The sequence below is a fragment of the Oncorhynchus keta genome, chromosome 35 (genome assembly GCF_023373465.1).
Source record: "Oncorhynchus keta strain PuntledgeMale-10-30-2019 chromosome 35, Oket_V2, whole genome shotgun sequence".
Classification (NCBI taxonomy): domain Eukaryota; kingdom Metazoa; phylum Chordata; class Actinopteri; order Salmoniformes; family Salmonidae; genus Oncorhynchus; species Oncorhynchus keta.
The window spans coordinates 5378037-5400536 of record NC_068455.1 but is presented as its reverse complement, the minus strand read 5'-3'; the positions used below and the strand labels follow the sequence as shown (position 1 = coordinate 5400536).

At 46.1% G+C, this 22500-nt stretch overlaps 1 protein-coding gene across 1 annotated transcript in view; it reads left to right on the top strand.

The window, feature by feature from the left end:
- Window positions 1–22500, top strand: part of zfyve26 (zinc finger, FYVE domain containing 26) — a 130393-nt gene that overhangs the window by 105684 nt on the left and 2209 nt on the right. Inside the window, exons 36-43 of the mRNA XM_052496170.1 lie at window positions 2148–2357; window positions 8595–8816; window positions 10064–10261; window positions 11525–11742; window positions 12721–12871; window positions 14156–14215; window positions 15977–16159; window positions 20449–20499. Coding sequence (XP_052352130.1) covers window positions 2148–2357; window positions 8595–8816; window positions 10064–10261; window positions 11525–11742; window positions 12721–12871; window positions 14156–14215; window positions 15977–16159; window positions 20449–20499 — 1293 coding nt within the window. The remainder of the gene's footprint in view (window positions 1–2147; window positions 2358–8594; window positions 8817–10063; window positions 10262–11524; window positions 11743–12720; window positions 12872–14155; window positions 14216–15976; window positions 16160–20448; window positions 20500–22500) is intronic.

Genomic DNA, 22500 nt, shown 5'->3' with positions numbered 1-22500 from the left:
GCTGTGGAGGTGAGGCAGGCCTAGAGTCAGGCAACCAGCTACTGGAGGCAGAGGTCTACCAGCTAGCTGTGGAGGTGAGGCAGGCCTAGAGTCAGGCAACCAGCTACTGGAGGCAGAGTACTACTAGCTAGCTGTGGAGGTGAGGCAGGCCTAGAGTCAGGCAACCAGCTACTGGAGGCAGAGTACTACCAGCTAGCTGTGGAGGTGAGGCAGGCCTAGAGTCAGGCAACCAGCTACTGGAGGCAGAGTACTACCAGCTAGCTGTGGAGGTGAGGCAGGCCTAGAGTCAGGCAACCAGCTACTGGAGGCAGAGTACTACCAGCTAGCTGTGGAGGTGAGGCAGGCCTAGAGTCAGGCAACCAGCTACTGGAGGCAGAGTACTACCAGCTAGCTGTGGAGGTGAGGCAGGCCTAGAGTCAGGCAACCAGCTACTGGAGGCAGAGTACTACCAGCTAGCTGTGGAGGTGAGGCAGACCTAGAGTCAGGCAACCAGCTACTGGAGGGAGAGTACTACTAGCTAGCTGTGGAGGTGAGGCAGGCCTAGAGTCAGGCAACCAGCTACTGGAGGGAGAGTACTACTAGCTAGCTGTGGAGGTGAGGCAGGCCTAGAGTCAGGCAACCAGCTACTGGAGGCAGAGGTCTACCAGCTAGCTGTGGAGGTGAGGGAGGCCTAGAGTCAGGCAACCAGCTACTGGAGGCAGAGTACTACCAGCTAGCTGTGGAGGTGAGGCAGGCCTAGAGTCAGGCAACCAGCTACTGGAGGCAGAGTACTACCAGCTAGCTGTGGAGGTGAGGCAGGCCTAGAGTCAGGCAACCAGCTACTGGAGGCAGAGGTCTACCAGCTAGCTGTGGAGGTGAGGCAGGCCTAGAGTCAGGCAACCAGCTACTGGAGGCAGAGTACTACCAGCTAGCTGTGGAGGTGAGGCAGGCCTAGAGTCAGGCAACCAGCTACTGGAGGCAGAGTACTACCAGCTAGCTGTGGAGGTGAGGGAGGCCTAGAGTCAGGCAACCAGCTACTGGAGGCAGAGTACTACCAGCTAGCTGTGGAGGTGAGGCAGGCCTAGAGTCAGGCAACCAGCTACTGGAGGCAGAGTACTACCAGCTAGCTGTGGAGGTGAGGCAGGCCTAGAGTCAGGCAACCAGCTACTGGAGGCAGAGTACTACCAGCTAGCTGTGGAGGTGAGGGAGGCCTAGAGTCAGGCAACCAGCTACTGGAGGCAGAGTACTACCAGCTAGCTGTGGAGGTGAGGCAGGCCTAGAGTCAGGCAACCAGCTACTGGAGGCAGAGTACTACCAGCTAGCTGTGGAGGTGAGGCAGGCCTAGAGTCAGGCAACCAGCTACTGGAGGCAGAGTACTACCAGCTAGCTGTGGAGGTGAGGCAGGCCTAGAGTCAGGCAACCAGCTACTGGAGGCAGAGTACTACCAGCTAGCTGTGGAGGTGAGGCAGGCCTAGAGTCAGGCAACCAGCTACTGGAGGCAGAGTACTACTAGCTAGCTGTGGTGGTGAGGCAGGCCTAGAGTCAGGCAACCAGCTACTGGAGGCTGAGGTCTACCAGCTAGCTGTGGAGGTGAGGCAGGCCTAGAGTCAGGCAACCAGCTACTGGAGGCAGAGTACTACCAGCTAGCTGTGGAGGTGAGGCAGGCCTAGAGTCAGGCAACCAGCTACTGGAGGCAGAGTACTACTAGCTAGCTGTGGAGGTGAGGCAGGCCTAGAGTCAGGCAACCAGCTACTGGAGGGAGAGTACTACTAGCTAGCTGTGGAGGTGAGGCAGGCCTAGAGTCAGGCAACCAGCTACTGGAGGCAGAGTACTACTAGCTAGCTGTGGAGGTGAGGCAGGCCTAGAGAGTCAGTCAGTCAATCTCTATATTGTCCCAATTGAGACATGTATAGGGGGGTGTTCACAGTAGTAAATATGACACATTTGAAGGCAATACAAGTGTGTTTAAGTCTGAACATCTAATTTTAGGTTATTATAGGTTAGGTCTGTCTGTCTGTCCCTCTGTCTGTCCCTCTGTCTCTCTGTCTGTCTGTGTCCACTAAGACAGGTGTTTCAGTCCTAACCTGGTCCTGTCTGTCTGTAGGTGTCCACTAAGACAGGTGTTTCAGTCCTAACCTGGTCCTGTCTGTCTCTCTGTCTGTCTGTAGGTGTCCACAAAGAGTGGTCTGGACCCAGGCGGTGTGTGGCAGGCGTGGGGAATGGCCTCCCTCAAGGCAGGGAACTTGACTGCTGCTAGGGAGAAGTTATGTCGCTGTCTGAAAGCGCCGGTGGACAGAAACCAGCTCAACCTGGGTCCTCGGCTGCTGCAGGAGATAGTCTCTCATCTGGAGAGCACCGTCAGATCCACGCTGGCCACGGTGAGAGATAAACATCACCATAATGGTATATTGAAGACACTTAATCTCAAGTGATTTACAGAAGAGTTTTTAAAAAAACATTTAAAGCCTAGTTGTTTAGTCTGTTCTACGACAGTGAGCGGTTTTAGTATGTCTATAGGACGGCTGCAGGAATTGAACCCACGACAGTGAGCGGTTTTAGTATGTCTCTAGGACGGCTGCAGGAATTGAACCCACGACAGTGAGCGGTTTTAGTATGTCTCTAGGACGGCTGCAGGAATTGAACCCACGACAGTGAGCGGTTTTAGTATGTCTATAGGATGGCCGCAGGAATTGAACCCACGACAGTGAGCGGTTTTAGTATGTCTATAGGATGGCCGCAGGAATTGAACCCACGACAGTGAGCGGTTTTAGTATGTCTCTAGGACGGCTGCAGGATTTGAACCCACGACAGTGAGCGGTTTTAGTATGTCTCTAGGACGGCTGCAGGAATTGAACCCACGACAGTGAGCGGTTTTAGTATGTCTCTAGGACGGCCGCAGGATTTGAACCCACGACAGTGAGCGGTTTTAGTATGTCTATAGGATGGCTGCAGGAATTGAACCCACGACAGTGAGCGGTTTTAGTATGTCTCTAGGACGGCTGCAGGATTTGAACCCACGACAGTGAGCGGTTTTAGTATGTCTATAGGATGGCTGCAGGAATTGAACCCACGACAGTGAGCGGTTTTAGTATGTCTCTAGGACGGCTGCAGGAATTGAACCCACGACAGTGAGCGGTTTTAGTATGTCTATAGGATGGCTGCAGGAATTGAACCCACGACAGTGAGCGGTTTTAGTATGTCTCTAGGACGGCTGCAGGATTTGAACCCACGACAGTGAGCGGTTTTAGTATGTCTATAGGACGGCTGCAGGAATTGAACCCACGACAGTGAGCGGTTTTAGTGTGTCTATAGGACGGCTGCAGGATTTGAACCCACGACAGTGAGCGGTTTTAGTGTGTCTATAGGATGGCCGCAGGAATTGAACCCACGACAGTGAGCGTTCCCACATTAGACCTAGTCTTAACGTTCCCACATTAGACCTAGTCTTAACGTTCCCACATTAGACCTAGTCTTAACGTTCCCACATTAGACCTAGTCTTAACGTTCCCACATTAGACCTAGTCTTAACGTTCCCACATTAGACCTAGTCTTAACGTTCCCACATTAGACCTAGTCTTAACGTTCCCACATTAGACCTAGTCTTAACGTTCCCACAGTAGACCTAGTCTTAACGTTCCCACATTAGACCTAGTCTTAACGTTCCCACATTAGACCTAGTCTTAACGTTCCCACATTAGACCTAGTCTTAACGTTCCCACATTAGACCTAGTCTTAACGTTCCCACATTAGACCTAGTCTTAACGTTCCCACATTAGACCTAGTCTTAACGTTCCCACATTAGACCTAGTCTTAACGTTCCCACATTAGACCTAGTCTTAACGTTCCCACATTAGACCTAGTCTTAACGTTCCCACATTAGACCTAGTCTTAACGTTCCCACATTAGACCTAGTCTTAACGTTCCCACATTAGACCTAGTCTTAACGTTCCCACATTAGACCTAGTCTTAACGTTCCCACATTAGACCTAGTCTTAACGTTCCCACATTAGACCTAGTCTAATAATCAAATCTATAAAAAAAGACAGTATTGATATAGACTGTATTGATATAGACTGTATTTATAGTATAGACTGTATTGATATAGACTGTATTGATATAGACTGTATTTATGATATAGACTGTATTGATATAGACTGTATTGATATAGACTGTATTGATATAGACTGTATTGATATAGACTGTATTGATATAGACTGTATTGATATAGACTGTATTTATAGTATAGACTGTATTGATATAGACTGTATTGATATAGACTGTATTGATATAGACTGTATTGATATAGACTGTATTGATATAGACTGTATTGATATAGACTGTATTTATAGTATAGACTGTATTTATAGTATAGACTGTATTTATGATATAGACTGTATTTATGATATAGACTGTATTTATGATATAGACTGTATTGATATAGACTGTATTGATATAGACTGTATTGATATAGACTGTATTGATATAGACTGTATTGATATAGACTGTATTGATATAGACTGTATTGATATAGACTGTATTTATAGTATAGACTGTATTTATAGTATAGACTGTATTGATATAGACTGTATTGATATAGACTGTATTTATAGTATAGACTGTATTGATATAGACTGTATTGATATAGACTGTATTTATAGTATAGACTGTATTGATATAGACTGTATTTATGATATAGGCTGTATTTATAGTATAGACTGTATTGATATAGACTGTATTGATAGTATAGACTGTATTGATATAGACTGTATTTATGATATAGACTGTATTTATAGTATAGACTGTATTGATATAGACTATTGATATAGACTGTATTGATATAGACTGTATTGATATAGACTGTATTGATATAGACTGTATTTATATAGACTGTATTTATATAGACTGTATTTATAGTATAGACTGTATTTATAGTATAGACTGTATTTATAGTATAGACTGTATTTATAGTATAGACTGTATTTATAGTATAGACTGTATTGATATAGACTGTATTGATATAGACTGTATTTATAGTATAGACTGTATTGATATAGACTGTATTGATATAGACTGTATTTATAGTATAGACTGTATTGATATAGACTGTATTGATATAGACTGTATTTATAGTATAGACTGTATTGATATAGACTGTATTTATGATATAGGCTGTATTTATAGTATAGACTGTATTGATATAGACTGTATTGATATAGACTGTATTGATAGTATAGACTGTATTGATATAGACTGTATTTATGATATAGACTGTATTTATAGTATAGACTGTATTGATATAGACTGTATTGATATAGACTGTATTGATATAGACTGTATTTATAGTATAGACTGTATTGATATAGACTGTATTGATATAGACTGTATTGATATAGACTGTATTGATATAGACTGTATTGATATAGACTGTATTGATATAGTATTTATAGTATAGACTGTATTGATATAGGCTGTATTGATAGTATAGACTGTATTGATATAGACTGTATTGATATAGACTGTATTGATAGTATAGACTGTATTGATATAGACTGTATTGATATAGACTGTATTGATATAGACTGTATTTATGATATAGACTGTATTTATAGTATAGACTGTATTTATATAGACTGTATTGATAGACTGTATTTATATTATAGACTGTATTGATATAGACTGTATTGATAGACTGTATTGATATAGACTGTATTGATATAGACTGTATTGATATAGACTGTATTGATATAGACTGTATTGATATAGACTGTTTTTATATAGACTGTATTGATATAGACTGTATTGATATAGACTGTATTTATAGTGTAGACTGTATTGATATAGACTGTATTGATATAGACTGTATTGATATAGACTGTATTGATATAGATTGTATTTATAGTACAGACTGTATTGATATATACTGTATTGATATAGACTGTATTGATATAGACTGTATTGATATAGACTGTATTGATATAGACTGTATTGATAGTATAGACTGTATTGATAGTATAGACTGTATTGATATAGACTGTATTGATAGACTGTATTTATAGTATAGACTGTATTGATATAGACTGTATTGATATAGACTGTATTGATAGACTGTATTTATAGTATAGACTGTATTGATATAGACTGTATTGATATAGAATAGACTGTATTGATATAGACTGTATTGATATAGAATAGACTGTATTGATATAGACTGTATTTATATAGACTGTATTGATATAGAATAGACTGTATTGATAGTATAGACTGTATTGATAGTATAGACTGTATTGATATAGACTGTATTTATAGTATAGACTGTATTGATATAGACTGTATTGATATAGACTGTATTTATGATATAGACTGTATTTATGATATAGACTGTATTGATATAGACTGTATTGATGATATAGACTGTATTTATGATATAGACTGTATTTATGATATAGACTGTATTGATATAGACTGTATTGATATAGACTGTATTTATGATATAGACTGTATTTATAGTACAGACTGTATTGATAGTATAGACTGTATTGATATAGACTGTATTTATAGTACAGACTGTATTGCAACCCTGGTGATCTTGATGTTTTGTTACCTTGGTTCCCTGTACCCAGTACTTACCGGACTCAGTAGTACTGTCAACCAGTCATGTTGTTTACTGTTCGTATCTCACAACAAAGAGCTCCAGTCTTCACTGTTGCCAGTGGTTAAACAATGTGTCTTTGTCCCCAATGGGAACCCTATTCCCTAGGTAGTGCACTATGGGCCCTAGTCAAACGTACTGCACTGAGTAGGGTGTAGGGTACGATTTAGGACATGACCTGAGTGTTCTCTGCCAAAAGGTCGTCCTGCTCTGCTCAGCCGTCTGAAAAGGAGACCATTAAAGTGGTTATGTCCCAAACGGCACCCCTATTCCCTATATAGTGCACTACTGTTGACCAGAGCCCTATCCCCTATATAGTGCACTACTGTTGACCAGAGCCCTATTCCCTATATAGTGCACTACTGTTGACCAGAGCCCTATTCCCTATATAGTGCACTACTGTTGACCAGAGCCCTATTCCCTATATAGTACACTACTGTTGACCAGGGCCCTATTCCCTATATAGAACACTACTGTTGACCAGAGCCCTATTCCCTATATAGTGCACTACTGTTGACCAGAGCCCTATTCCCTATATAGTGCACTACTGTTGACCAGAGGCACCCATTTATCCTTTGCCAAGATGATCCATCCACCTGACAGGTGATGGTGAAGCTGATTAAACAGCACAATCATTACACAGGTGCACCTTGTGCTGGGGACAATATAAGTTCACTCTAAAATATGCAGTTTTGTCACACAACGCAATGCCACAGATGTCTCAAGTTTTGAGGGAGCGTGCAATTGGAATGCTGACTGCAGGAATGCCAGATAATTTAATGTTAATTTCTCTACCATAAGCCGCCTACCAATGTTGTTTTAGAGAATTTGGCAGTACGTCCAACCGGCCTCACAACCACAAGACCGTGTGTATGGCGTCGTGTGGACGAGTGGTTTGCTGATGTCAATGATGTGAACAGAGTGCCCCGTGGTGGCGGTGGGGTTATGGTATGGGCAGGCCTAAGCTACGGACAACGAACATATTTTGAATGCACAGAGATACCATGACGAGATCCTGAGGCCCATTGTCGTTCCATTCATCCACCACCATCACCTCATGTTTCAGCATCATAATGCACGGCCCCATGTCGCAAAGATCTGGACACAATTCCTGGAAGCTGAAAATGTCCCAGTTCTTCCATGTCCTGCATACTCACCAGACATGTCACCCACTGAGCATGTTTGGGATGCTCTGGATCGACATGTACGACTGCGTGTTCCAGTTCCCGCCAATATCCAGCAACTTCCCACAGCCATTGAAGAGGAGTGGGACAACATTCTACAGGCCACAATCAACATCCTGATCAACTCTATGTGAAGGAGATGTGTCACACTGCATGAGGCTAATGGTGGTCATACCAGATACTGACTGGTTTTCTGATCCACACCCCAAGCTCTGAGACCGACATAATGTCTGTATTCCCAGTCATGTGAAATCCATAGATTAGGGCCTCATGAATTTGATTGAATTGACTGCTTTCCTCATATGAATTGTAACTCTGTAAAATCTTTGAAATTGTTTTCGTGTTGCGTTTTATTTTTTTGTTAAATTTTCGTTCAGTATAGCAGGTGAGAGCGTTGGACGAGTAACCGAAAGGTTGCTAGATCGAATCCCCGACAAGGTAAAAATCTGTCGTTCTGCCCCCTGAACAAGGCAGTTAACCCCACTGTTCCTAGGGCCGTCATTGTCAATAAGAATTTGTTCTTAACTGACTTGCCTAGTTAAATAAATAAACTAAAATAAATAGAAACCGGTTGATCTGGATATAAAGAGATATTATGTAACACTGCAGATCAACTAGGTTATGCAACCAACCGCCCTCGTTTTCTGTTATTCTACCATCATTCACTGTGTGTGTTTGTTTATTTGTGTCTCGTTCTCTGTCTCCCTCTCCCTCTCTGTCTCCCTCTCCGTCTCTGTCTCCCTCTCTTTCGCTTTCTCTCTGTCTCTCGCTCTGTGTATCAGTCTTTCAGTGAGGACATCCTGTGGTCTCTGAGGGAGCTTGAGGAAGCTCTTTGTGAGCCTGGAGGATCAGTGGACTGGCCAGAGGGGGTTCAGGGTCAGGGCAACAGCCTGTATCAAGAGAGCTTGTACTACCTGTCCAGCTACGGGACTCACCTGGCCCTGGTCTCCTTCCTGATGAGACACGACAACATGAAGGACGCCCTGCAGCACCTACTCAGCAAGGTCAGGGGTCAGAGGTTAGGGGGTCAAGGTTTAGGGGTTAATAATCAGGGTTTAGAAGTCATGATTTGGCCCTGGTCAGCTTCCTCATGAGACATGACAACATGATGGACGCCCGGCAACACCTGCTCAGCAAGGTCAGGGGTCAGAGATTAGGGGTCAAGGTTACGGAGATCTTATCTCATTACTGTGAACTTCAAGGTCAATGCTACTTTATTTGTTGTTGTCGTTGAGGATTTGTATTAAGGTGGAGCCAGGTTGTCATGGTAAATAAGAATTATTTAAGTGATCTGCCTGATTAAAATAAATAAGGAGTTATGGTCCTTCGAGCCGGATAGCATCGATGGTCCTGGAACTGTATACTCAAACAATTTATAGATATTAAAAACCTATCAGAAACCTATTAAACCTATGTATAGATATTAGAAACCTATTACACCTATGTATAGATATTAGAAACCTATTACACCTATTTATAGATATTAGAAACCTATTAGAAACCTATTAAACCTATTTATAGATATTAGAAACCTATTAAACCTATGTATAGATATTAGAAACCTATTAGAAACCTATTACACCTATTTATAGATATTAGAAACCTATTAGAAACCTATAACACCTATTTATAGATATTAGAAACCTATTAGAAACCTATTACATCTATTTATAGATATTAGAAACCTATTACATCTATTTATAGATATTAGAAACCTATTACATCTATTTATAGATATTAGAAACCTATTAGAAACCTATTAGAAACCTATTAGAAACCTATTAGAAACCTATTACATCTATTTATAGATATTAGAAACCTATTACATCTATTTATAGATATTAGAAACCTATTAGAAACCTATTACACCTATTTATAGATATTAGAAACCTATTAGAAACCTATTACACCTATTTATAGATATTAGAAACCTATTACACCTATTTATAGATATTAGAAACCTATTTATAGATATTAGAAACCTATTACACCTATTTATAGATATTAGAAACCTATTACATCTATTTATAGATATTAGAAACCTATTACACCTATTTATAGATATTAGAAACCTATTACATCTATTTATAGATATTAGAAACCTATTACACCTATTTATAGATATTAGAAACCTATTAGACCTATGTATAGATATTAGAAACCTATCAGAAACCTATTACACCTATGTATAGATATTAGAAACCAAGGGGACATGAGTTCAACAGTTGTCCCTCCCTCCATGGCCCTCCAGGAATGTCCAGAGGAGGTGTTCCTGGAGGGCATATTGCAGCCTAGTCTGGAGAGGGGTCGTCTGGGGATGCTGCAGGGGTTACTGGAGACCCTAGATCCAGGCCTGGAGGTCTGTAGCCGATACCTCCTCTCCTCCTGTCAACTGCTGCAGCGACGGGGACACTTCCACACACTATACCAGCTACAACAGTTCATGATGGTTAGTCTGTACGCCTCCCACCACCCCTCCTCTACTCTACTCCTCCCACCACCCCTCCTCTACTCTACTCCTCCCACCACCCCACCTCTCTACTCCTCCCACCACCCCTCCTCTACTCTACTCCTCCCACCACCCCACCTCTCTACTCCTCCCACCACCCCACCTCTCCTCTACTCCTCCCACCACCCCTCCTCTACTCCTCCCACCACCCCTCCTCTCCTCCTCCCACCACCCCTCCTCTACTCCTCCCCCCACCCCTCCTCTCCTCCTCCCACCACCCCTCCTCTACTCTACTCCTCCCACCACCCCACCTCTCTACTCCTCCCACCACCCCTCCTCTACTCTACTCCTCCCACCACCCCACCTCTCCTCTACTCCTCCCACCACCTCTCCTCTACTCTACTCCTCCCACCACCCCTCCTCTACTCCTCCCATCACCCCTCCTCTACTCCTCCCACCACCCCTCTCCTCTACTCCTCCCACCTCCTCTCCTCTACTCCTCCCACCACCCCTCCTCTCCTCTACTCCTCCCACCTCCTCTACTCCTCCCACCACCCCTCCTCTCCTCTACTCCTCTCACCACCCCTCCTCTACTCCTCCCACCACCCCTCCTCTACTCTACTCCTCCCATCAGCCCTCCTCTACTCCTCCCACCACCCCTCCTCTCCTCTACTCCTCCCACCACCCCTCCTCTACTCCTCCCACCACCACTCCTCTACTCCTCCCACCACCACTCCTCTACTCTACTCCTCCCACCACCCCTCCTCTACTCTACTCCTCCCATCACCCCTCCTCTCCTCTACTCCTCCCATCACCCCTCCTCTACTCCTCCCACCACCTCTCCTCTACTCCTCCCACCACCCCTCCTCTACTCCTCCCCCCACCCCTCCTCTACTCCTCCCACCACCCCTCCTCTACTCCTCCCACCACCCCTCCTCTCCTCTCTCCTCCTCCCACCACCCCTCCTCTCCTCTACTCCTCCCACCACCCCTCCTCTCCTCTACTCCTCCCACCACCTCTCCTCTACTCCACTCCCCCACCACCCCCCGCTCCTCTACTCCTCCCACCACCCCTCCTCTCCTCTACTCCTCCCACCACCCCTCCTCTCCTCTACTCCTCCCACCACCCCTCCTCTACTCCTCCCATCACCCCACCTCTCCTCTACTCCTCCCACCACCTCTCCTCTACCCCACTCCCCCACCACCCCTCCTCTCCTCCTCTCCTGATTTAGAAACAGAATAACCCTCTCCTCCCTCCCGTCAGGACCACGTACGAGCGGCCATGACGTGCATCCGGTTCTTCACCCACGGTGTCGTGTCCTACGTACAGCTGGGAGACCAGCGGAGATGGCTGGTTCGGGCCAAGGAGCACCTCAGAACCTACCTTCAGGAGCAACAGGGAACACGTACCAACAGCACCAACAGGAAGAAGAGCACCTCTAACTCCTTCAGAAAGAAGATGTCTTCTAGTGATGTGTCCAGGTGAGACTAGAGGGGCCGGAGCCTAGAGGGGCCGGAGGCTAGAGGGCCCGGAGGCTAGAGGGCCCGGAGGCTAGAGGGCCCGGAGGCTAGAGGGCCCGGAGGCTAGAGGGCCAGGAGGCTAGAGGGCCCGGAGGCTAGAGGGCCAGGAGGCTAGAGGGCCCGGAGGCTAGAGGGCCAGGAGGCTAGAGGGCCCGGAGCCTAGAGGGCCCGGAGGCTAGAGGGCCCGGAGGCTAGAGGGCCCGGAGGCTAGAGGGCCAGGAGACCAGAGGGAGGCAGAGACTGAACTATTCTAACGTTTAGACGGCTGAAGCAAACATACACATTTTCTTCAGGAAATGTACCTTTTTACCTCACCAATATATCCAGGTGGTGGTGACTAACCTCAGTTCCACAAAGACAAGATGACCATACTGCAGCCATCTGTCCTTCCCGTGGGCCATAACTGAACCATTACATAGTGCAGCCATCTCTTTTCTAACCTGTACCCCCTCACATTGACTCGGTACCGTTACCCCTGTATATATATATAGCCTTGTTAGAGCGTAGCCTAATGGCTAGAGCGTTGGACTAGTAACCGGAAGGTTGCGAGTTCAAACCCCCGAGCTGACAAGGTACAAATCTGTCGTTCTGCCCCTGAACAGGCAGTTATTAACCCACTGTTCCTAGGCCGTCATTGAAAATAAGAATGTGTTCTTAACTGACATGCCTAGTTAAATAAAGGTAAAATAAAGGTTAAATTAAAATATATATTGTTATTTTATTGTTTGTTTTTTATTATATTTTTTTACTTTAGTTTATTTACTAAATATGTTCTTAACTCTATTTCTTGAACTGCATTGTTGGTTAAGGGCTTGTAAAGTAAGCATGTGTGACCATAACTGATTTAATTGTGTAGTGCAAGCCATGTCTCCTGAGCAGTGAGGCTTTAGTGAGGCTCCTATCATGTGACATTTTCCCCCTATTGTTTTCCGGAACCAGACACATGAACACGATAGAGCTCCAGCTGGAGGTGACTCGGTTCCTGCATCACTGTGAAACATCAAGCTCCGCCCCCACCCCCTCTGCCTCCTCCAGCACTCCTCCCACTCTGTTCGGCCCCAGCGCTATGAAGATCGATGTAGCCTGCAAGGTGAGCCCCCCCGCAAAGCTTCTCAAAGATAGGGAATAGTGCACTAGATGGGGAGTTAGGGCACTAGACAGGGAATTAGGGCACTAGACGGGGCGTTAGGGCACTAGACGGGGCGTTAGGGCACTAGACAGGGAATTAGGGCACTAGACGGGGCGTTAGGGCACTAGACGGGGGGAGTTAGGGCACTAGACGGGGCGTTAGGGCACTAGACGGGGGGAGTTAGGGCACTAGACGGGGCGGGGCGTTAGGGCACTAGACGGGGCGGGGCGTTAGGGCACTAGACGGGGCGTTAGGGCACTAGGCGGAGAGTTAGGGCACTAGACGGAGAGTTAGGGCACTAGACGGAGAGTTAGGGCACTAGACGGAGAGTTAGGGCACTAGACGGGGAGTTAGGGCACTAGGCGGGGAGTTAGGGCACTAGGCGGGGCGTTAGGGCACTAGGCGGGGCGTTAGGGCACTAGGCGGGGCGTTAGGGCACTAGGCGGGGCGTTAGGGCACTAGGCGGGGCGTTAGGGCACTAGGCGGGGCGTTAGGGCACTAGGCGGGGGCGTTAGGGCACTAGGCGGGGGCGTTAGGGCACTAGGCGGGGGCGTTAGGGCACTAGGCGGGGGCGTTAGGGCACTAGGCGGGCGTTAGGGCACTAGGCGGGGGCGTTAGGGCACTAGGCGGGGGCGTTAGGGCACTAGGCGGGGGCGTTAGGGCACTAGGCGGGGCGTTAGGGCACTAGGCGGGGCGTTAGGGCACTAGGCGGGGCGTTAGGGCACTAGGCGGGGCGCAGGGCACTAGGCGGGGCGTTAGGGCACTAGGCGGGGCGTTAGGGCACTAGGCGGGCGTTAGGGCACTAGGCGGGGCGTTAGGGCACAGGCGGGGGCGTAGGGCACTAGGCGGGGCGTTAGGGCACTAGGCGGGGGCGTTAGGGCACTAGGCGGGGGCGTTAGGGCACTAGGCGGGGGCGTTAGGGCACTAGGCGGGGGCGTTAGGGCACTAGGCGGGGGCGTTAGGGCACTAGGCGGGGCGTTAGGGCACTAGGCGGGGCGTTAGGGCACTAGGCGGGGCGTTAGGGCACTAGGCGGGGCGCGTTAGGGCACTAGGCGGGGGCGTTAGGGCACTAGGCGGGGGCGTTAGGGCACTAGGCGGGGAGTATAGCGTGTCACTTGGGCCATAAAACAGAATGGTAGTGTCTTAAGTACTAAGTGCTATTAACAGATGGTATTGATGTCGTTAACCGATACTGAATAATATGGGGCGTCATCTGACATCTGTGTCATTGCATTTACATTGCAGGTGATGTTGGGAGGAAAGAACATCGAAGAGGGGTTTGGTATCGCATACCGAGTCATACAGGTAAGAGACATTATTCACACTGATTTCCGGTAAGGTGACCCAGGAAGTAGTCAGGTGGATACGTCTGGAATTTCCTTACTTTACTCAAATATTCCTCTTAAATAGAAAATACCTCGACTTTAAAGTCAAGAAATAACTGAAACGTTATGTTGGCAACTACCTGTTATGGCAAATACTAGATATAGAGACCGAAACACAGAGGACCATGGAACCAAGTAACTGACGACTCGAATGAGTTTAGACAAACAAGAGGACCAAGTAACTGACGACTAGAAAGAGTTTAGACAAACAAGAGGACCAAGTAACTGACGACTAGAATGAGTTTAGACAAACAAGAGGACCAAGTAACTGACGACTCGACTAGAATGAGTTTAGACAAACAAGAGGACCAACTAACTGACGACTCGACTAGAATGAGTTTAGACAAACAAGAGGACCAAGTAACTGACAACTCGACTAGAATGAGTTTAGACAAACAAGAGGACCAAGTAACTGACGACTCGAATGAGTTTAGACAAACAAGAGGACCAAGTAACTGACGACTAGAAAGAGTTTAGACAAACAAGAGGACCAAGTAACTGACGACTAGAATGAGTTTAGACAAACAAGAGGACCAAGTAACTGACGACTCGACTAGAATGAGTTTAGACAAACAAGAGGACCAACTAACTGACGACTCGACTAGAATGAGTTTAGACAAACAAGAGGACCAAGTAACTGACGACTAGAATGAGTTTAGACAAACAAGAGGACCAAGTAACTGACGACTAGAATGAGTTTAGACAAACAAGAGGTCCAAGTAACTGACGACTAGAATGAGTTTAGACAAACAAGAGGACCAAGTAACTGACGACTAGAATGAGTTTAGACAAACAAGAGGACCAAGTAACTGACGACTAGAATGAGTTTAGACAAACAAGAGGACCAAGTAACTGACGACTAGAATGAGTTTAGACAAACAAGAGGACCAAGTAACTGACGACTAGAATGAGTTTAGACAAACAAGAGGACCAAGTAACTGACGACTAGAATGAGTTTAGACAAACAAGAGGACCAAGTAACTGAGGATTCAACGAGAATGAGTTTAGACAAACAAGAGGTCCAAGTAACTGACGACTAGAATGAGTTTAGACAAACAAGAGGACCAAGTAACTGACGACTAGAATGAGTTTAGACAAACAAGAGGACCAAGTAACTGACGACTAGAATGAGTTTAGACAAACCGGCCAAGCCCTCCCAAACCCGGACGACACTAGGCCAATTGTGCGTCGCCCGTAGGACCTCCCAGTCACGGCCGGCTACGACAGAGCCAGGGCGCGAACCCAGAGTCTCTGGTGGCACGGCTAGCGCTGCGATGCCGTGCCCTAGACCACGCAAAAGGGTTTTCTTATGATCAATTATTATATTTAAAATGATCAACTTGGATTAGCTAACACAACGTGCCATTGTAACACAGGAGTGATGGTTGCTGATAATGGGCCTCTGTACACCTATGTAGATATTCCATAACAAAATCTGCAGTTTCCAGCTACAACAGTCATTTACAACATTAACAATGTCTACACTGTATTTCGGATCAATTTGATGTTATTTTAATGGGCCCAAAAATGTGCTTTTCTTTCAAAAACAAGGACATTTCTAAGTGACACAAACTTTTGAACGGTAGTGTGCATTATTTATTTGTTAATAAAACATGAAACACCGTTTTTTTCCCCTGTCGTTAGTTTTTTTTCCTCTTCCTCCTCCTCCTCCTCCTCTTAGGACTTCCAGCTGGAAGCCTTGACGGTATACGTGCGTGCGGGCCAGAGGCTTGTGCGCCAGCGTCAGTACCGGGCCGTGCGCCAGCTGCTGAAGTGCGTGGGCGAGTCGGGCACCGCCACCAAGAACGACTGTGATGTCATCATACTCAGCTGCGTCTCCATCGCAGATAAGGGCCCCACAGACGTGAGTTACAGAGATAAGGGGCCCACAGACGTGAGTTACAGAGATAAGGGCCCCACAGACGTGAGTTACTGAGATAAGGGGCCCACAGACGTGAGTTACTGAGATAAGGGGCCCACAGACGTGAGTTACTGAGATAAGGGGCCCCACAGACGTGAGTTACACAGATAAGGGCCCCACAGACGTGAGTTACTGAGATAAGGGGCCCCACAGACGTAAGTCACAGATAAGGGGCCCCACAGACGTGAGTAACAGATAAGGGGCCCCACAGACGTGAGTAACAGATAAGGGCCCCACAGACATGAGTTACAGAGATAAGGGGCCCCACAGACGTGAGTAATAGAGGTCCTTCTGTAGCTCAGTTGGTAGAGCATGGCGCTTGTAACGCCAGGGTAGTGGGTTCAATCCCCGGGACCACCCATACGTAGAATGTATGCAAGTCGCTTTGGATAAAAGCGTCTGCTAAATGGCATATATTATTATTATATATATATATTATAGATAAGGGCCCCACAGACGTGAGTTACAGAGATAAGGGGCCCCACAGACGTGAGTTACAGAGATAAGGGGCCCCACAGACGTGAGTTACAGATAAGGGGCCCCACAGACGTGAGTTACAGATAAGGGGCCCCACAGACATGAGTTACAGAGATAAGGGCCCCACAGACGTGAGTTACAGATAAGGGGCCCCACAGACGTGAGTTACAGAGATAAGGGGCCCCACAGACGTGAGTAACAGATAAGGGGCCCCACAGACGTGAGTTACAGATAAGGGGCCCCACAGACGTGAGTTACAGAGATAAGGGTCCCCACAGACGTGAGTTACTGAGATAAGGGGCCCCACAGACGTGAGTTACACAGATAAGGGGCCCCACAGACGTGAGTTACACAGATAAGGGGCCCCACAGACGTGAGTTACACAGATAAGGGGCCCCACAGACGTGAGTTACAGATAAGGGGCCCCACAGACGTGAGTTACACAGATAAGGGCCCCACAGACGTGAGTTACAGATAAGGGGCCCACAGACGTGAGTTACTGAGATAAGGGTCCCCACAGACGTGAGTTACTGAGATAAGGGGCCCCACAGACGTGAGTTACACAGATAAGGGGCCCCACAGACGTGAGTTACACAGATAAGGGGCCCCACAGACGTGAGTTACAGATAAGGGGCCCCACAGACGTGAGTTACACAGATAAGGGCCCCACAGACGTGAGTTACAGATAAGGGCCCCACAGACGTGAGTTACAGATAAGGGGCCCACAGACGTGAGTTACAGAGATAAGGGGCCCCACAGACGTGAGTAACAGATAAGGGGCCCCACAGACGTGAGTTACTGAGATAAGGGTCCCCACAGACGTGAGTTACACAGATAAGGGGCCCCACAGACGTGAGTTACACAGATAAGGGGCCCCACAGACGTGAGTTACACAGATAAGGGGCCCCACAGACGTGAGTTACTGAGATAAGGGGCCCCACAGACGTGAGTTACTGAGATAAGGGGCCCCACAGACGTGAGTTACAGAGATAAGGGTCCCCACAGACGTGAGTTACACAGATAAGGGGCCCACAGACGTGAGTTACAGATAAGGGGCCCACAGACGTGAGTTACTGAGATAAGGGGCCCACAGACGTGAGTTACACAGATAAGGGGCCCCACAGACGTGAGTTACACAGATAAGGGGCCCACAGACGTGAGTTACAGATAAGGGGCCCACAGACGTGAGTTACAGAGATAAGGGTCCCCACAGACGTGAGTTACTGAGATAAGGGGCCCCACAGACGTGAGTTACACAGATAAGGGGCCCCACAGACGTGAGTAACAGATAAGGGGCCCCACAATCTCTTTCAAATCAATCAGTTACCAGTGGTGGGGAAAAATGTCATACTTGAGTAAAAATAAAGATACTTTAATATAAAATGACTCACCCAGTAAAATACTACTTGAGTAAAAGTCACCCAGTAAAATACTACTTGAGTAAAAGTCACCCAGTAAAATACTGCTTGAGTAAAAGTCACCCAGTAAAATACTACTTGAGTAAAAGTCACCCAGTAAAATACTACTTGAGTAAAAGTCACCCAGTAAAATACTACTTGAGTAAAAGTCACCCAGTAAAATACTACTTGAGTAAAAGTCACCCAGTAAAATACTGCTTGAGTAAAAGTCACCCAGTAAAATACTACTTGAGTAAAAGTCACCCAGTAAAATACTACTTGAGTAAAAGTCACCCAGTAAAATACTACTTGAGTAAAAGTCACCCAGTAAAATACTACTTGAGTAAAAGTCACCCAGTAAAATACTACTTGAGTAAAAGTCACCCTGTAAAATACTACTAGAGTAAAAGTCACCCTGTAAAATACTACTTGAGTAAAAGTCACCCTGTAAAATACTACTTGAGTAAAAGTCACCCAGTAAAACACTGCTTGAGTAAAAGTCACCCAGTAAAATACTACTTGAGTAAAAGTCACACAGTAAAATACTGCTTGAGTAAAAGTCACCCAGTAAAATACTGCTTGAGTAAAAGTCACCCAGTAAAATACTGCTTGAGTAAAAGTCACCCTGTAAAATACTACTTGAGTAAAAGTCACCCTGTAAAATACTACTTGAGTAAAAGTCACCCAGTAAAATACTGCTTGAGTAAAAGTCACCCAGTAAAATACTACTTGAGTAAAAGTCACCCAGTAAAATACTACTAGAGTAAAAGTCACCCTGTAAAATACTACTTGAGTAAAAGTCACCCAGTAAAATACTACTTGAGTAAAAGTCTAAAAATATTTGGTTTTAAATATATTTAAGTATCAATAATAAAAGTATGAATAATGTAAAATTGCTGAAGCAAACCAGACATAATCATTTTTTTGTTTTTTAAATTTACAGATAGCCAGGGGAACACCCCAACACTCAGACATCATTTACAGATAGCCAGGGGAACACTCCAACACTCAGACATCATTACAGATAGCCAGGGGAACACTCCAACACTCAGACATAATCTACAGATAGCCAGGGGAACACTCCAACACTCAGACATCATTACAGATAGCCAGGGGCCCACTCCAACACTCAGACATCATTACAGATAGTCAGGGGCACACTCCACTCAGACATCATTTACAGATAGCCAGGGGAACACTCCAACACTCAGACATCATTTACAGATAGCCAGGGGCACGCTCCAACACTCAGACATCATTACAGATAGCCAGGGGAACACTCCAACACTCAAACATCATTTACAAACAAAGTATTTGTGTTTAGTGAGTCTTCCAGATCAGAGGCAGTAGGACCAGGGCTGTTCTCTGTTTAGTGAGTCCTCCAGATCAGAGGCAGTAGGGATGACCAGGGATGTTCTCTGTTTAGTGAGTCCTCCAGATCAGAGGCAGTAGGGATGACCAGGGATGTTCTCTGTTTAGTGAGTCCTCCAGATCAGAGGCAGTAGGGATGACCAGGGATGTTCTCTGTTTAGTGAGTCCTCCAGATCAGAGGCAGTAGGGAGGACCAGGGATGTTCTCTGTTTAGTGAGTCCTCCAGATCAGAGGCAGTAGGGACGACCAGGGATGTTCTCTTTATAAGTGTGTGAATTGGACCATTTTACTGTCCTGCTAAGCATTCAAAATGTAACGAGTGCTTTTGGGTGACAGGGGAAAATGTATTTATTTATTTTTATTTTACCTTCATTTAACTAGGTAAGTCAGTTAAGAACAAATTCTAAAAAGTACGTAGTTTTCTTTATGAATGTAGTGAAAGTAAAAGTTGTCAATCATATAAATAGTAAAGTTCAGAAACCCCAAAAAACAACTTAATAAGTATTACTTTAAAGTATTTGTATTTGTATTTGTACTTCAGTACTTTACACCACAGTCATTTACAGCCTTTCAGTAGGGCATTAGTCCTTTAGTCGTCTACAACACTTTAACGTCACATATTATAACCCTTATATTGTAAGACATAAAGGCTTATAATATGCGTTATAAAGCGTTATAGCTGTCAGTAAGATGTATTTTATGTACCTTTATTTAACTAGGCATGTCGGTTAATAAGAACAAATTCTTATTTTCAATAACGGTCTAGGAACAGTGGGTTAACTGCCTTGTTCAGGGGCAGAACGACAGATTTGTACCTTGTCAGCTCGGGGATTTGAACTTGCAACCTTTCGGTTACTAGTCCAACGCTCTAACCACTAGGCTACCCTGCCGCCCCATGTTACCCAATAGTGTACCAATCACAGACTTCCTCGTACTGTTACTGTCTGAGATGGGGTGTTAATAAAGTTTTGTTTTGTCTTGATGAAGGCCAAGGAGTTGGAGTGTCTCATTCTGGAGACAAAGAGCACAGAGAACAAGGTAGGTAACCACCTCCTCTCCTCCCTCTCTCTCTTTCCTGTCCTCTTCCTCATCTCCCACCTCTTCCTCTTCCCCTTTCTGCTGTACTCCTCCTCTTCACTCTCATCTCTTCCCCTCTTCATCTCCTGTCCTCCTCACTCTCCTCTCTTCCCCTGCTCATCTCCTTTTCCCCTCCTCATCATATCCTTTCTCCTGTCCTCTTCCTCACCATCTCATCTCTTTTCTTCACCATCTCCTGTCTAGTCTTCCTTCTCCATGTCTCCTCTCTCTCTCTACAACCCTCCTCATCTCCATCTCCTGTCTAGTCTTCCTTCTCCATGTCTCCTCTCTCTCTCTACAACCCTCCTCATCTCCATCTCCTGTCTAGTCTTCCTTCTCCATGTCTCTCTCTCTCTCTCTACAACCCTCCTCATCTCCATCTCCTGTCTAGTCTTCCTTCTCCATGTCTCTCTCTCTCTCTACAACCCTCCTCATCTCCATCTCCTGTCTAGTCTTCCTTCTCCATGTCTCCTCTCTCTCTCTACAACCCTCCTCATCTCCATCTCCTGTCTAGTCTTCCTTCTCCATGTCTCTCTCTCTCTCTCTACAACCCTCATCTCCATCTCCTGTCTAGTCTTCCTTCTCCATGTCTCTCTCTCTCTCTCTACAACCCTCCTCATCTCCATCTCCTGTCTAGTCTTCCTTCTCCATGTCTCTCTCTCTCTCTCTCTCTCTCTCTACAACCCTCCTCATCTCCTGTCTAGTCTTCCTTCTCCATGTCTCCTCTCTCTCTACAACCCTCCTCATCTCCATCTCCTGTCTAGTCTTCCTTCTCCATGTCTCCTCTCTCTCTCTACAACCCTCCTCATCTCCATCTCCTGTCTAGTCTTCCTTCTCCATGTCTCCTCTCTCTCTCTCTACAACCCTCATCTCCATCTCCTGTCTAGTCTTCCTTCTCCATGTCTCCTCTCTCTCTCTCTACAACCCTCATCTCCATCTCCTGTCTAGTCTTCCTTCTCCATGTCTCCTCTCTCTCTACAACCCTCCTCATCTCCATCTCCTGTCTAGTCTTCCTTCTCCATGTCTCTCTCTCTCTCTCTCTACAACCCTCCTCATCTCCATCTCCTGTCTAGTCTTCCTTCTCCATGTCTCCTCTCTCTCTACAACCCTCCTCATCTCCTGTCTAGTCTTCCTTCTCCATGTCTCCTCTCTCTCTACAACCCTCCTCATCTCCATCTCCTGTCTAGTCTTCCTTCTCCATGTCTCCTCTCTCTCTCTACAACCCTCCTCATCTCCATCTCCTGTCTAGTCTTCCTTCTCCATGTCTCTCTCTCTCTCTCTCTACAACCCTCCTCATCTCCATCTCCTGTCTAGTCTTCCTTCTCCATGTCTCTCTCTCTCTCTCTCTACAACCCTCCTCATCACCATCTCCTGTCTAGTCTTCCTTCTCCATGTCTCCTCTCTCTCTCTACAACCCTCCTCATCTCCATCTCCTGTCTAGTCTTCCTTCTCCATGTCTCCTCTCTCTCTCTACAACCCTCATCTCCTGTCTAGTCTTCCTTCTCCATGTCTCTCTCTCTCTCTCTCTACAACCCTCCTCATCTCCATCTCCTGTCTAGTCTTCCTTCTCCATGTCTCTCTCTCTCTACAACCCTCCTCATCACCATCTCCTGTCTAGTCTTCCTTCTCCATGTCTCTCTCTCTCTCTCTACAACCCTCCTCATCACCATCTCCTGTCTAGTCTTCCTTCTCCATGTCTCTCTCTCTCTCTCTCTACAACCCTCCTCATCTCCATCTCCTGTCTAGTCTTCCTTCTCCATGTCTCTCTCTCTCTCTCTACAACCCTCCTCATCACCATCTCCTGTCTAGTCTTCCTTCTCCATGTCTCTCTCTCTCTCTCTACAACCCTCCTCATCACCATCTCCTGTCTAGTCTTCCTTCTCCATGTCTCTCTCTCTCTCTCTACAACCCTCCTCATCACCATCTCCTGTCTAGTCTTCCTTCTCCATGTCTCTCTCTCTC